Here is a 16481-nt window from a genome sequence, read left to right as displayed (position 1 = left end):
TTATTATTATTAATTTTGTAATATTTAATGTTATTATTATTTTTTCATCCTCTGTTGCCGTAAAGCGTCGAGGGGAGATGCAGTTTTCTATGGTGGGCCAGCTCCGCAGCTCTTTCACAGTTGTGATGTTATGTTTTCTTAGTGTTTCCTTGACACCCTTGATCCACCTTTTGCGTGGCCTTCCTCTTCCTTTATAGCCTGAGTGCTTGGTGTTGTAGGCTCTCGAGGCTGGCTGGTCAGGTGACATGCGTAACAGGTGGCCAAACCATTTTAATATCCTCTGTCTTTCTATGTAACGCAGGCTGGACTCAGGGCCGATAGCTGCTCTTACTTCTTCGTTTCTCTGCCTGTCTCGTCTTGTGGTGTTAAGGGTTTTGCGGACATTTAATTTCGCCTGCAGGGATTTTGCTCTAATGGGTTTTGCTTAAGGTCCAGGCCTGGCACTGATAACATAATATTTGAGGTGATAAGCTGCCTCTTTGTGTCCATGGAGATGTTTGGATGAGATAGGAGAGGTGCGAGCTGGTAGGTGACAGCGTTGGCTTTTTGAGTTCGCATTTCTATTTCTCTGTCTATGGACCCGTTTTCCGAAAAAGTGCTGTTTCAGTTTTTTTACAATTGGCATGTGTGTTCAGGGGACTATGGTTTCGGCTCACTTTCATAACTTCTGTTTTTGATATGCTTATTTTCATGTTGAATTTCTCACAGGTGTTGTTGAGTTCGGTAGTGTGATTTTGGAGGCTTTGTTGGTCATGATGAATAAGACATTGGTCCCCTGCAAGCAGAAATTCATTTAGGCTTTCTGGGCTTTTGGTTTGCTTCTTGTGTTATTGTGTCCATATATATCATTAACAGGAGGAGAGATAGAATACATCCCTGTCGTACTCCAGATCTTACTTGAATCAGTCTGTATTGCCTTCCTTTGTTCTTACTTAGCTTCTGCTGTTGGTATATCGAGCTCTAACCTTATCTAACATTTGTCCTCTGACGCCGTACTTTTCGAGTGTCTTCCAGAGTTCTGCATTTTTTACTCTGTCAAAAGCCTTCTCCTGGTGTATAGAGACGATGTTGGATTTTTTGTTGTGTTCGATTGTTTTCTCCTCTTCCCTTTCGGAATCCAAACTGAGCTTTGCTCAGATTTCTCTCTACAATATGTCTTATGCGCTGCTCTAGTATCTTTGCATACATTTTCCTGAGTGGCTTAACAATGAGATGCCTCTATATGTTGTGCAGTCGCGTTTGTTGCCCTTATTTTCCATAATGGTACCACTATGGCTTTCTGCCAGTCTTCTCGGCATTTTCTTTGTTCCCAGGCTCTGTTGAAAATTCGCCTCAGCCACAGTATACCGATGTTTCCACAAGCTCTTATGGCTTCCGCTGTGATGTCATCTGGTCCTGGGGCTTTGTTCTTGGGACTGGTCTTAAGTGCCGTTTTTATTTCACTGGGAAGTATTGGAGGTTCTGTTTGATCTCCATAAGATGGTTGGAACTTGTTGTCCGTGGCAAGCGTCAGGGTTGAGCAGTTTTTGGAAGTAATTTTCCCATCTTGTCTTAATTGCATGTTTATTATTATTTATTATCATTATATGCTATTTATTTATTTATTTATTTATTTATTCATTTACATGTTTATCTATCTATTATTTATTTTTTATTTAAGTTCATTTCTCGCACTCAAATAGATTTTTAAAATTCAACAGGCAGGCTCTGGTGGTCGTATCATTACCACGTCGTTTGTTCTCTATTTATACAGCTCTAGTGCTTGTGCAAGTTCAGGAATTGGGGAAACGTCACAAGAGAACAGAGATGGCCTCTGGAAACGAAAGTTATGGAACGTCGTTTGGACCACGACCTAGCAAAATGGTCAACGATCTAGTCCTTACAATCTTCGTCATTGGTTTCTTCGTCATTATTTTAGGAGCCATCAGCTTGTCTGGCATTGTGACTAACGTCATCAACCTAATCGTTTTTATCAGACAGGGCTTTAAAGACAATGTGAACATCTCTTTGTTCAGCCTGGCCATTTCCGATATAGGGGCACTGTTGCCGCTGCTCTGGGTGAGCATTGGTTTTAACCCTTTATTTGTAAATTCTGATCTGCCCTTTGATACTGTGGAGGTTTTGCACCTGACATCAGGGTGGCCACACATTTGCTTTGCCCGTATCTCTGGTTGGATTACAGCCTTCATAATGCTGGAAAGATGCCTCTGTATTGCTGTGCCTCTGAAAGTTAAAACAATGATAACAGTAAAGAGAATAGTAATCGTACTCGTTAGCATATACGTGGCAATGATAGGTGCCCTGCTGCCAGTGTTTTATGCCCTTCGCCTGGAGCCCAGATACTCTCCTCTAAAGAACGAGACCAAGTTCAGAATGGTTTATATTCCAAACGGCTTTGCCATAGAAAGTGCTGTTTTCTTGATTAATGCCTTCTCTCAACTCATTACATTTAGCATGGTCATCATTTGCTCTACAATCCTTGTCCAAAATCTTATCAGTAAGTCAAAATGGCGGAAGTCTACTTCCAGTTCTGGAGATCATGACTCTTTTTCAAATAGAGACAAGAAAGTTGTAAAGCTGGTTCTATTTATTGCGATTATTTTCATAGTATGCCTTTTCCCAAGTGTAATTAACTTCATTGCACAAAGTTTAGAACCCGAATATACCGCATCAGGGAAATACGGAGACTTGTATTTGCTGACATGGTCATTTTCTGTTTCCTTATCAGCAACAAATTCCGCAGTGAATATCTTTGTGTATTACAACATGAGTTCAAAGTACAAGCAGATCCTGGATGAAATGCTGCTCCGACGCAGTAAGGGGTAATATTAGAATACAAAGAGCTAACTACTATTCGAAAACGTATATGTGAGGTAGCGTGGTGGAATCAGGCTCTCGTCAAAATAATCAAAATGAAGAAACGTGCATTTTTTCGCATGTTTGTGAATTTTTATCAAATTTTTGTTTTTTTAATCAACACTTTCATGCCCAATAAAGAACTCATTTCTGAGAGGATTTGTTTTAAAAAAGTTGATTAAAGGAATAAAAAATATAAACGGACTCTTACGCTAAGGAAATAATTAATCTTTGGTGGCCATTTTCTCACAAATTTTACCTCTGAAAACAGGTGACCTCACCTCCTTCTTTCGCAAATATCTTGACTTGCATTCAACGAAAAATGGATATTTTTTCATTAAAATAAAGACAGGTAAACAAGCTTTAAAATGAAACCAATAACTCTACATGCCCAAAAATTGACGAGAGCCCGATTCCCTCACGCTGCTTCACATAATATTATTATAATATACGAACCAACGACTAATGGTTTAATGTTAAAGTACAGAACGGTCAAATCGGGACAACCCAGAAAAGAAAAAGAATAATTAAGACATTTGTTTTTTTAAGAAAATTGAACAACCGAAACGTTGAAAAGAAACCACACCGCCATTCCCCCAGACACAAAAATGATAATAAATTATTTATGTCCCATTGACACGATTGAAGTAGTTTAGGAAGCAGGCTGCTTTGACCTTGTTTGTCAAAACTGGGGCTGACGGGAATCTCTCGTCCGTTGACTTGCATCGTCTGAAGGTCCTGAGTGCAGAGAAACTGTCGAGATTTTTTTTCCGAGTCCCTGAGCCTGATGTTCCGCCACAGGGTTCTCTTTCCAACGACCCATTCCAATCTTTGATGTTGACGGCTCTAATATCTCTTATGAATACTCTCAGATTATCAGATATTTTGGAAAGTGGCAGCCTCTGCAAGGCAGCCAGAAAGCGTTTATACTTCACCCTTGGCTGAAGGGACCTATACTGATTTTACATAAATTGCATTCACCGAAAATAATGAAAGGCCCCGACAGCAACACCTGCAGCCCTCCCATCCCTATTTTTGTAAAGAACAGGGGCTTTCCTTCCAAAGTGAATGAAAAAAAATGTACTACTTGCTATGTAGTTATTATTATTGGGCCTATTGGACATAGTCTGTATAAAATGTGTCCTTTTTTTTCATTCTTGTCTTTTTTTTCCTTGCTAATTTGGCATTACTTAAAATGTAACACTATGTACTTACACAAGGTACTTACTATAATAAAGAGTTGATATAGCACGCTGGTTTATAAAAATAAATGAAAAACTTGAGTGGATAGTCAACCTGAAGCAATAAACGATTGTCAGTTTAAATATGGCTTTTTGTTTGGTTGTTTTTATGTGCTCTCTATGTACGAGAACTCTCTGTCGAGTAATTTGAAAATGGCAAGTGGGTACGTAATTTTGTAAGGAACCGAATAACCCTCATTCACTTCTAGGCTAGTTCTCAGTATAGTCCGTATGCAAATCGAAGAGTTTTCCCAGCTTCTTATCAGTTTATTTTAACCCCATTAGGCAAAGTTCACGCTGAGCCCGGCCAGATGCTGGCAGCAGCCGTCAGCAGCCGGCTGTAACCTGTCGTCACGCCTTTTTCCTCTTTCCTGCCATGAAAGCTGGGGATACACGTTCACCTTTTCCCTCTTTCCTGCCATGAAAGCTGGCGATACACGTTCACCTTTTTCCTCTTTCCTGCCATGAAAGCTGGGGATACACGTTCACCTTTTCCCTCTTTCTTGCCATGAAAGCTGGGGATACACGTTCACCTTTTCCCTCTTTCCTGCCATGAAAGCTGGGGATACACGTTCACCTTTTCCCTCTTTCTTGCCATGAAAGCTGGGGATACACGTTCACCTTTTCCCTCTTTCCTGCCATGTAAACTGGGGATACACGTTCAGACTGCCGCCAGCACACGCAATTTGCCGTCAGCCAGCAGTTTGCTTTGTCGTGTGCACACAACAAAAATGGCTGGATGGTCCAAGGGAAGTAATTTCCCACTATACCAATAGGGTGAATGTCCTTGATTCGCAGTCAGTTCCCGGCAAAACGGACGAAGAGAAGCTCATCCTTGCTGTTCAAAGGAAATGGGTGATATACAACAAAGAGAAATAAAAACTATCGCAACCGAGATAGATCTGTCATTTCTGGGTATTGTCCATCACTTGCGGAATCAAAAGATGGTGTTGTCCTTTCACGTTACGGTTGCAATGAAATGGGTAAACGCTATATTTTCAAGAATTCCGTTTCAATAATTGGTTTTACAAAATCCAGCACAGCAATATAATTCGTTTCCTTCCTCCTGGAAAGCGCCATGTATTTTCCCCTCCAAGTATGGCATCAATTTGTCGGGATGGTAACTGCCAGTTCTATCGTAAACATTGCAAAGCAGGAAGTATCCGAGTTTAGCGTGAACGTAGCCTACCTCTCGTTGTCTGTTTATAAAACTGCTTTTGAGGCTCCTCAAAAGCAGTTTTATAAACAGACAAAGAGCGCATCTGACCTTTTTGTAGAATTAACCTTTACTTAGCATTTTTTAGATCGAACTTTGTTTTTTCAATGAGAATCAAATTTTCATCGTAAAATCAGATCAGTGTACAGTGAGACCAGGCGGTGTTTTTTAACAAGGGTAACAGTAATTAGTACCTTTGATTTAAGCAATTTAGCGGTTGTGCCGAGAAAACGGCAATTATGTATGATGAGGAGAGGTAGACAAAGATTTAACCAAAATCACAAAAAAAGAGCGGGGGAGCCGGAAGAGATACAACACCACTACAAAGTTAAAACTGTAACAAATTTAATTTGTGACATTCTGACTTCTGCTCCACAATAATTAATAATAACTCCTGACTTTTTAGAAATCTAGACTTGATGATTAACGTAGACTACGTCTTTGTTTTACATCTACTGGCATTAAATATATCTTTTGTTCGCCTTTGCTCATGATCACAAGAACCGTCTCCCTGTCTACCTTCACCTCGTCAACTCTACATAGCGGGTGGCCCCAGCTTGAAACTCATGGGAGCCTTTTGAACATGGTTTGTTTTGGGGAAATTAGTAATGTTCTCTCCTCATCTGGTTCAGTTCTATCGGAAAGAGACGATACATTTGATACAAATCTTATAAATACCTTATAGTGGTTAGAGGCGCGTAAAACCTTATACAGTAACAATGACAGTGGTCTCGACTTGGGCTAGTGAGAGTCTGTGACATGCATCAGCTCATTTCGTGTGTTAAGTGAAACGTTTGCATTAAAAACATAGATCTCGTGTGTTGCTGTTTAGCGAGCGTACGACGCGAACAATCAACGTTTTAACAGAGTAATGGGTAAGAATACCTCAACAAACATTCATAATTTTCCTCACCCACTGTGCATCTTAGCAGAAATTGTAAAAGATTTCTTTTTAATGTGATGTAAAAAAGATAATATTTATTTGAAAGCGCATTGTATGTATATACGTATTTATAAACATAGCATTTTTAAACAATTATTATTATTAAAAAATTTGAGCTTCTAGCAGTACGAATTTTAATTGAGAGAATCAATACACTTGTTAAGATCAAATAGAATCGTCGGGCATAATTATCTGCCAAATTCTCAGCCAGAATATTGACTATGCGCTACAACTATCAAACAAAACACGCGATTACGTGGTATGGTAATTCACATTACAAGAACATGTTTTCTAAAATTATTAATCATCATTTTATTTCGATTAGATAAAAAAAAAAACAAAGAAAGAAAGAAAGAAAGAAAATAGATAGATAGATAGATAGATAGATAGATAGATAGATAGATAGATAGATAGATAGAAAGATAGATAGATAGATAGATAGATGGGACTTTTTTTTAAATGTAGAAAATGGGCATAACATTTTTTTTCGAAAATTAAGCTTATTTCTGAACAATAGCGAAGATATTGGTCTTTATAATATGCCTTGTGTTTAACAATGTTCCTTTTCGTGGTGAATATACGCTGTTGATTGGAAACTCTGGACAAAACGAGCAAATTTTGGAATGTAATTGTTTGATCAGGTCAATAACTAGGGCTGTATGTCGTTTTGTTTATATAAGCTTTTCATATTATTATCTATTATCTAATTGTGGTGGCGAATTTTGCAGTTCAAAAGGCTTTTTAATGGCTGCATCGATCGACATGCGGTTTCCGCCAAAAAATTCTTTAAAATATTCTCCAGATCATGGCGCCCTTGGTTTTTTCAGTTTTGAGACAGTTTTGCTGCAAAAAGCTAAATTTCTTTATTTCGCCGATCGCTTTTGTAGGCCGACGCTTCTGTCTCTGTAATTTTAGAAAATCCGGAAGTGATATTTCGCGAGGCGCATTTTGTTTTGAGAGTATAGATCTAGACCGTCTAATTTTTTGCATCTCTCAAGATTTATTTCTCCATTCCAGTAGAGTGTAAATATAGTAGGCCAATGACTTTTAGTGGATATTAAAGCACCGATCATCCCTTTCATTGAAAGGGGGCCCAGCTTGTTTCACTATAATAGAACAGAGAAGCGAAAACCGCCATAATTTGATTACAATTGTTTTCGATACTTTAGAAACCAAACCAGATACATGCATAAACCAACCTATACAGACAGTGGTCAACATAGGCTTGTGCTGGAATTCACAAGTAATAGCATTGTGTTAACGGTTTCCATTTTATAACAACTGAAAGTGTTGGAACGGAGAAGAAAATTGGTCACGGACAAGAAGTTGAGGTAACGGCGTAGTGGAATCAGGCTATCGTCAATTTTCGGGTATGTAAAGTTATCATCTTAAAGCTTGTTTACTTATCTTTATTTGGATGCAAAAAATATCAGTTTATCTTGAATACAAGTCGAGATAACTGCAAAAGAAGGAGGTGGGGGGTCACCTGTTTTCAAAGGTAAAAATAGTGAGAGAATGGCCGCCAAAGATTAGTTATTTCCTCAGCTTAAGAGTCCGTGGTAACTGAAGATTTACATTTTTTATGCCTTTCATCAACGCTTTTCAAAAACATTTTGATCTAGGTTTAACAGATGCTGGATCAAAACAGTGCTTAATCAAGACACTTAAAGCCTTAAAAGGTGGTTTTATGAACTCACTTATGAATTCAAATTTTCCTAATATCATCCATGCGTTGAGACTGTTTTCATCATACACTCTTCACAGATTAAAATTTCATTTCACCATTTTGGAATTTTCGCCGTCTTTCACAACCTCCAATGGAAGCCAAATATATTTATCGCTAATAGTTCTTCCATCTAGCTAAGGTACAGTTTATTAGTCTACACGTTTCACATTCCTTAAACATACAGGATCTGTTGTCAGATGAGGACGTGGAATGACACAAGAGAGAGAAGTTGTACCAACAGCTTTAATTTCATAACTAGCCTAAGAAAAGAAGCTTTTATTGGAACAAGCCTTACACATGTATAATGTCTGTCTTTCTGAATCTTTTGGACGTGCAAACCAGATTGATTTCAACTTGTAAAATGACACCAACATAAAAAGGTGACATGGTACAGATTTAACGCCCCTATCAACACTATTAGGTTATTTAAGAGGCGAATAAAAGAACACGAATTGTTTTATCGGTGTGGAGTTCTGTGGGAAAAGTGTTTAGTATTTGTGTTATTTTACAAATGTTTCCTATAGAATATTCGGGGGATCAGTCTTGTGTCTTTTTTTTTTATTTGTTTCTTCAAACATGTATTTACGACTGTACTTTCCTTCCTTGAGAGAGTCTGTGATACTTATTCAACATGAATAAAATCACTTTAGTTGTGGTTCGTGAGACGCATGCTACGTATCCCATGGACAGCTAGAAAAACAAATGAAGAAGTCCTGGTTGAAGCAAATTATAGAAAAAAACTTATCACGAATATAAGAAAACGAAACGCATATTTTTTCGGACACACAATGCGGAAAGAAGCATTAGAGAACATTCTAACAACAGGAAAGTTTGATGGAAAGAGAGGCAGAGGCAGACAGAGGGAAAAGATACTGGGCAAGATGACAACATGGCTGGGAGCAGCAAGAACAACAGACGCCATTGCTGCATCGAAAGACAGATGGAAGTGGAGGTCCATGATCGCCCACGCCAGTCGGCAAGGCACCGGATGATGATGAAAATCACTTTCACGTTTCCACTGCTGACTGGAACTATCTTCTTCTTCTTCTATCCCAAGGTTGGGGCAACTGTGAGGGCACCACTGCATCTGAAAACCAGCTTTTGCTATCTATTTTTGTTCTCTCCTTTCCTCAGATTGTCACCCATCGTCTTTCCTGTCCACTCTGTAATGTTGTCTTCCCATCTCCTTCTCTGCCTTCCTCTCTTTCTCTTTCCATGTGCTGGAACTATATTGCGGTCAAAAATTTGTGACGCATCATTTCCTCAAATATCTCTTTAACGGGTGAGTCACTGTCACCCATTCTTTGCACAGAAGTTTGTATCATTTTGTCTAATCTTAATTGTATTTTTCCACAACAACTGAGGCTAGATTTAAAAAAGCAACTTCTTTTTCGCAAATCTATATATATCATGATATATATATATATATAAAATACTGTAAATCTCTGACACATGTAAAATTGGATTGTTTACAGCCCTTCCCTCTTCTCACACACATTTTGATTTAGCAAATTACCTACGTCACAGCTTATCAATGACAACCCTTTCTAACAAAATTTGTTACAAGAGATTAATTTGATAGTGAACACATTTTTTGCACTAAAGGTTCTAAAAAAACTTCCGTTAAATAAGCGTAATGTCGCGATTAGAAAAAAACACAACGAACTTGCTTTTAAAAGCTGTAAACTTAAAAAAATCTTTAGAAACCATCAACTGGGACTTTTTATTTGCATTTATTAAGGATTTTTCTAGAATACAGTGTGCAAGTGTTAATAAAATATTTATCAGTTAAGACAAATTGATTTAAGTTATTATGCAAAAGTTGGAAAATATATGTTCAAAAGTTAAGGAGATATTTGCCAATAAGTTGCGCCACGAAGTTTTGACTGCACTATAGTCGAGCCTGTGTAAGGCGGCCACTCATTGTCGAGGAGAAAGGTAGCCGTATAAGACAGGTGGTCGTCTTAGGCAGGACTGATCAAAATGAAGCAAACAAACCATTTACTTTTTCTGAGGCCACAACTGTAGGTGGTCGCATGCTTAGAACTGCCGTAGGGATCATTAAAATGTTTTTGTTTGTTATTTTTTTTCTCTTTTGAAAGGGAAAAGGGTTGGGGGAGGATAGGACTGTTTTTGTTAGACTTGACTTTTTGTTGTTAGTTTTATCATTATAACTTTTAACGAAAAGTATAGTTCCATGAAACGTCAAAACAAAATGAAATGTGTCAGACGAGAAAGACCATGAGCATAGTAAAACGCACTGGTCACCACCACTCGGCGAACGAGGAACACTTCTGTCGCCTGTTTATTGTGTTGACTTCCATTGTTATGGGCCGGGTTTAGGGACTGAGTTGAGGGTGGGGCTTATGGGTTATGACAGATCACACGCTTCCCTTACAAACAGATAAAAATGTATTGTTACCCATTGGTCAACTTGGGTAAACATTGGGAGCCACCTAAGCAACATAACGTTCATCTATTGGAGGGACTGACATAACGACAGGTGAAGGAATTATGACGGCTTGTCCACAGCGTCAGGGAAATTGTGAGGTGGCGTGGTGGAATCAGGCTCTCGTTAAAATGATCAAAGTGAAGAAACTTGCATTTTTCAGTATGTTTGTGAATTTTTATTCAATATTTGTTTTTTGGCTCAACACCTTTCATGCTCATTAAAGAACTCATTTTTGTGGGAATTTTTCTGAAAAACGTTGATTAAATGCACAAAAAACCGTAACATTTTCAGTTACCACAGACTCTTAAACTGAGGAAATAACTAATCTTTTGTGCCATTTTTAAAACTAACTTTACCTGTGAGAACAGGGACACCCACCCACCTCCTTCTTTCGCAAATATCTCCACTTGTATTTAAGATGTATTACGTCCCAATATAGACAAGTGAACAAGCTTTAAGATGATACCAATAACTCTACATGCCCAAAAATTGACGAGAGCCTGATTCCACCACGCGGCCTTATTGTTTTTTGACAAAGCCTGGCCGCCTCATACAGGTAGATTTGGTTATCTGTTGATAAAATAGGGTTGCTGCGACCGCGTTGGCCAGGTGCCGTTTGGCGTAGTTAAAATATATAGAAAAAACGTAAGGGGAGAAATGCAAAGTGGCCGCTTGTACTGGTGCCTGTCTTCTAGAGGTGGCCGTCATGACAAGCTCGACTGTAGTGACCCATTTTGTGAAAAGATGTGGAATTTCAAGACTGTCAGTTTCGTTTTTATTGATTACATTAGTCTACAAAATTCAGAAAATTTTCCAATTTAGGCATGTGTGTATACTACTTTCATATTGAATTTACGTCGTGGAATTCGAATCTGGTGTCAGATTTTCTCTATCAGGTCAGGGTTTTTAATACGATGGGGCGCATTTTTTTCTTCTCTTTAATTCATTTAAGCATAAACCCTTGACATTTGCGTTCGTATGAGAATCAAAAATACAATTCCATGCGGTCACGTTCACCTCATTAAGGGGGTGGGGTGTGGGGGGGGGGGGGGTACACCCCGAAAGTCCGGTTTCGGCTGAAAATAATGGATTTTGAATTATGGCATGTTTAGCTTCTTCATCCTATTCTACAGCTATTTCATACAGACTTCAACATAGGTGAAGGACCACTTGCAGACACTCTGAGTGGTCTTCTTGGGTCGACCTGCACGGAGGCGTTCTTGGACTGATCCCGTGGCTTGATGGCGCTGTCTCAAGCAGACAATGACAGAGTGTGACACTGCGAGCCTTCTGGCAACTTTTCAGGCTCCAACTCCCTCCATCAGCCATGCCATAGCTCTGGCATAATAAAAATCTCTAAGCTTTTGTCTTGGTGGCATGTTGATGAGATACTGTGTTTTGCGCTAACGGTGTCTTTTATTGCAAGGAAAGTGAGCACAGTTCGAGACCATACGTCCGTTTAAGACGTGCACCAGAAATTTTAAATGAGCAATGTCCGTGGAGTCGCACACAAGTCGCAAAAAAATCAGCTATTTCAGCCAAAATCCCAAGAGGATTTCCGTGCTGCATGTGGTGGTTTTGCCCCTTTAGGAAACTTTGCTGTGTGCATTATTCATTAAACTAGTTCTCCAAATGACACAGCTAAACAGTGGAAAATACTTTCTTTAGCTTGCATAAATGATCATTAAATGATTACCTCCCTTTGAAGTTTCCAAGTCACCTGATCATAAGATTTAAAAATATTGTTTAGCTTCTTTGCATCGTCTTTCAAATTTTAGATTACATTATTTGTACCACTGCTTACATTTACAAGCAATTGTAGAAATGAAAGGAGTTTAAGCTTAAAAACAATATGTCACAGAACAATGTGATAACAGACATTATGTAAATATAACACACTGGGTTAATTACTTTTCTGGAAATTATAAAAGTAAGTTCCCTTGTTTTAGTTAAGTATGGGGTTTTACTGCGCTCGCAGAACTTGTTTAACAGAACATTATATTTTTACCTCCCTTGACAAAATCAAGAATACCTTTTCGTCTTTGACCTGTATTATCAACTCACTGTGAACTTCGTCATTATCATCATCTGTGCCTTTCGACCCTGGAAGGGTATAGGCCACCTACAAGCTCCTTCCATCTATCTCTGTCCTGGGCCATCCTTCCAAGCTCGTTCCAAGTGAGCTTCATCTCTCTCATGTCCCTTTCCACACATCTCCTCCATGTTTCCCGTGGCCTACCCCTGCCTCGTGCTCCCTGTTGGTTCAATTGCAGTCACTGTCTTGTGATGTTTCCACTGGGCTTTCTGAACGTATGTCCCATCCAACGCCGCTTTCTTAGTCCTATTTCTACTTCTATATCCTTTTGTCCTGTCCTTTCCCACAGCTCTTCATTTCTTATTCTATCCTGCCACTTACTTCTTATGATATTCCTCATGCATCTGTTGATGAAAGTCTGGACTTTGTTCAGCACTGTTTTTGGTCTTTGTTGTCTTCCAAGTTTCGCAGCCGTAGGGGTTCTCCATAAAAAGTGATGGGCGTAGTGTCTTATGGTAGTAGGCTACTTCTGTTTTATATACATTTATCATAAGGTCAACTTTTTCGGCAACTGTTGCTAGTTTGTTCGTTTTTTTATTGCATTTTTGTACTGTGAATTTTTATAGTCAGAATGTCATCTCAAAAATTTAAATATTCTATGTGCCATTTGTCCATCCGATGCCTGTTTCAGTGCATTTGCTCTGTTTCATTACAAAATCGATCAACATTCCAAAAAGTATGCAGGATCATAATTGTGTGTCTTTCCAAAATTTCTTCATACTTTGGATAAAAATAGCCATAACAGATCATTCAAAACCTAAAACTGAAATCTATTCCACAGACAGATAGGACTGTTATAAAACCGAGTTTGAAAAGTTGTAATTCAGTTTTTCTTTATAAAACATTCGCATTTTCTTCTGACCTTTTCCTAATAGGCTTCAGTGGTCATTCAAGTCATCACAACGTGTTCTAGAACTAACTTTTGTTGAATTCAGTGATGGATTCTGGGAATCACAGCAACGACACACCCTTACAGTCTAGCGAGAAAGGTTTGGTGGGCAATGACCTTCTAGGTATTCTCATGGTCTTTTTCTTGGTCGTCGCAGCGGGACCCATCAGTTTTCTTGGAGCAATTTTCAACGCCATCAACGCAATGGTATTCTTCAAGCAGGGCTTTAAAGACACCGTGAACATTACTCTGTTTGGTCTGGCCATCTCCGATATGGGAACCTTAGTGACAATTCTATGGATGAGCATCTGTTACAACCCTTGGTTCGTCGAAGCTGATCTGCCCGTCCGCTACCAAGACTTGACTTATCTCACAGCGGGGTGGCTCAGCCTGTGCTTCGCCCGTATCTCTAGTTGGATTACGCCTTTGTAACATTTGAGAGGTGTCTGTGCATCGCTCTACCCCTGAAAGTGAAAACTATCATAACACCGAGAAATACTGTTATCGTAGTTCTAGGTATATACGTCACCATGATTGTTAGCGTTGCTCCTGTGTACTACTCGATCAGCCTAGGACCGAAGTATTTCCCTCAATTCAACGAGACAAAGATCGGATTAGTTATCTTATCTTATCTTATATCTAACGGCGCCTTCATCGAAAACGTCTCACTTTCTATCAACGCTTTCTCCCAGTTTTTTCCTTCTTTGCGACCATCACATGCACGATCATCCTTGTTCACAATCTTCTTCTGAAGTCAAAATGGCGGCAGTCGACTTCTAGTGCCATTCAACAAAAATATTTTTCGAAAAGAGATACAGAAGTCGTCAAGATGATAGTTTTCATTTCAAGTGTATTTATCGCATGTTATTTACCGAGCGCAGCCAACTTCGTTGCAACAGTTATTGTTAACGAGTACAGTGTCGTTGGTAGATATCAGAATATGTTTGCACTAGCATTGGCCATTTTTCTCACTCTGGTGGCAATCAATTCTACTGTAAATATATTTGTATATTATAACATGAGCTCAAAGTTCAGAGAAATTCTGAACAACATGCTCAATCTAAAAAGAACTGAGACATAGGTGTAAGGAGAACCAAAATGTGAGGCATCGTGGTGGAATCAGGCTCTCGTCAATTTTTGGGCATGTAGAGTTATTGGTATCATCTTAAAGCTTGTTCACTTGTCTTTATTTGGATGAAAAAATATCCATTTATCTTGAGTACAAGTCGAGATATTTGTGAAAGAAGGAGGTGGGGATAACATGTTTTCAGAGGTAAAATTAGTGAGAAAATGGCCGCCAAAATAGTAGTTATTTCCTTAGCTTAAGTGTCTGTGATAACTGAAAATTAACATTTTTTGTGCCTTTAATCACACTTTTTCAGAAAAATCCATTCAGAAATTAGCTCTTTAATAAGCATGAAAAGTGTTGAGCCAAAAAACAAAAATTTGATAAAAATTCACAAACGTGCGGAAAAATGCAAGATTCTTCACTTCGATTATTTTGACGAGAGCCTGATTCCACCACGCTGCCTCACATATTAATTATCTTTCTTACGCTGGAACATAATAAAAGTGTTGCTCAACTTTGACCTCGACATTTTCCTGGAAAGACTGAACTGTCAGATAGATGTACGAAGTAGAACTTGTCTTTAAAGTCACCAGCAGCTCAGAGAATATACTGTTGAATTGACGAAAAGAAAATAATCCAAGAGTGATTAAAGTTTAAGAGCCAATATATTACTCAGTAGCATGCGTACTGTGTCTACAGAACTCACGATACAGTTGTTTACTAGAGTCAAGGCACAGTTGAAATCATATACGAAGGTCGTTCAAAATGTTTGCCTCCTCTCCAATAACTTCTAAACTATTCAGGATATCTTCATGAAATTTGTACACAATTGACTTTCAATATGTATACTCTCACCCCCCCCCCCAAAAAAAAAAGCAACAACAAACAACAACAACAACAAGCAAACAAAAACAAACAAAACAAACATAACAAACAAAACAAACAAAACAAAAAGAAACAGAATTAAGCTATGATGTTACACCTCTATGCTATTGCCGTTTACATCATGGAAGCTAAGGTACAGTGTCGCCGAGAAAATGGCGTCCAGCAAACCTATGAATGTGCGCTTATTAAAGCAAAGAGCTGTTATTGAGTTCCTTACTGCAGAGGGAGCTGCACCCATCGATATTGATAGGCGACTGAAGCGTGTCTATAGTGAAGCATGTGTAGATGTAAGTACTGTTCGATGATGGGCAAAGGAGTTCGCTGAAACCAGTCCAGCAGAGACAGATTTACATGACCAAGCTCGTTGTGGTCCTCCCAACTCTGCCAGTGATGTTCAACACCAGGAGAGAGTGGATAAGATCATCCAAGCAAACCGGCCGATCAATCAAAGTAAGAGATGTCAGTGAAATGCTAGGGATTTCTGTAGGGAGTGCTCAGTGTATTATCCATGATGTGTTGGGTTACAGGAAAGTGCGTGTACGGTGAGTTCCCCACATGTTGTCACCCGAGCTGAAATTTAACCGAAGCCAAGTTAGTGATGAACTCCTGGCTCGTTACACCGATGAAGGTGAAGCTTTCTTATGCCGTATAGTTACAGGAGCCGAGACTTGGGTACACCATTATGACCCAGACAACAAAAGACAATCGAAAGAATACAGGCACACTGGCTCACCTAGCCCCAGGAAGTTCAAAGTTGTTTCATCTGCAAAAAAGTGGTTATGACTGTGTTTAGGGACTGCGATGGTTTGATTTATGTGGAATTTTTGGAACAGGGTTCCACTTTCAGCCCTGAACGATATATTGAGACCCTGAGAAAACTTAGAGCACGTCTGTCACGAGTTCGGTCAGGAAAAAAAATGCAATTTTGCACCACAACGCCCGTCCACACACGATTCGACAAACTCAAGATGCCATGACAAGTCTCAGATTCCAAGAGACCTTACCGCACCCATCATACAGTCCAGACCTTGACCCTTGACCCATCATACAGTCCAGACCTTGACCCTTGACCCATCATACAGTCCAGACCTTGACCCTTGACCCATCAT

General features: G+C 39.1%; 1 protein-coding gene and 1 pseudogene across 1 annotated transcript; both read left to right on the top strand.

Moving 5' to 3' along the window:
• The first annotated feature begins 1806 nt into the window (after positions 1–1806).
• LOC101852706 (G-protein coupled receptor 183-like) lies at positions 1807–2919 on the top strand. Its single transcript, XM_013085277.1, has one exon. The coding sequence runs from the start codon at positions 1807–1809 to the stop codon at positions 2824–2826; it is 1020 nt and encodes a 339-aa protein (XP_012940731.1). The 3' UTR covers positions 2827–2919.
• A 10547-nt stretch (positions 2920–13466) lies between these two features.
• Positions 13467–14531, top strand: LOC106012398 (annotated as a pseudogene).
• The last annotated feature ends 1950 nt before the right edge of the window (positions 14532–16481 follow it).

This window comes from Aplysia californica, unplaced genomic scaffold, assembly GCF_000002075.1.
Source record: "Aplysia californica isolate F4 #8 unplaced genomic scaffold, AplCal3.0 scaffold00362, whole genome shotgun sequence".
Lineage (NCBI taxonomy): Eukaryota > Metazoa > Mollusca > Gastropoda > Aplysiida > Aplysiidae > Aplysia > Aplysia californica.
This window is presented reverse-complemented; position numbering and strand designations above follow the sequence as displayed.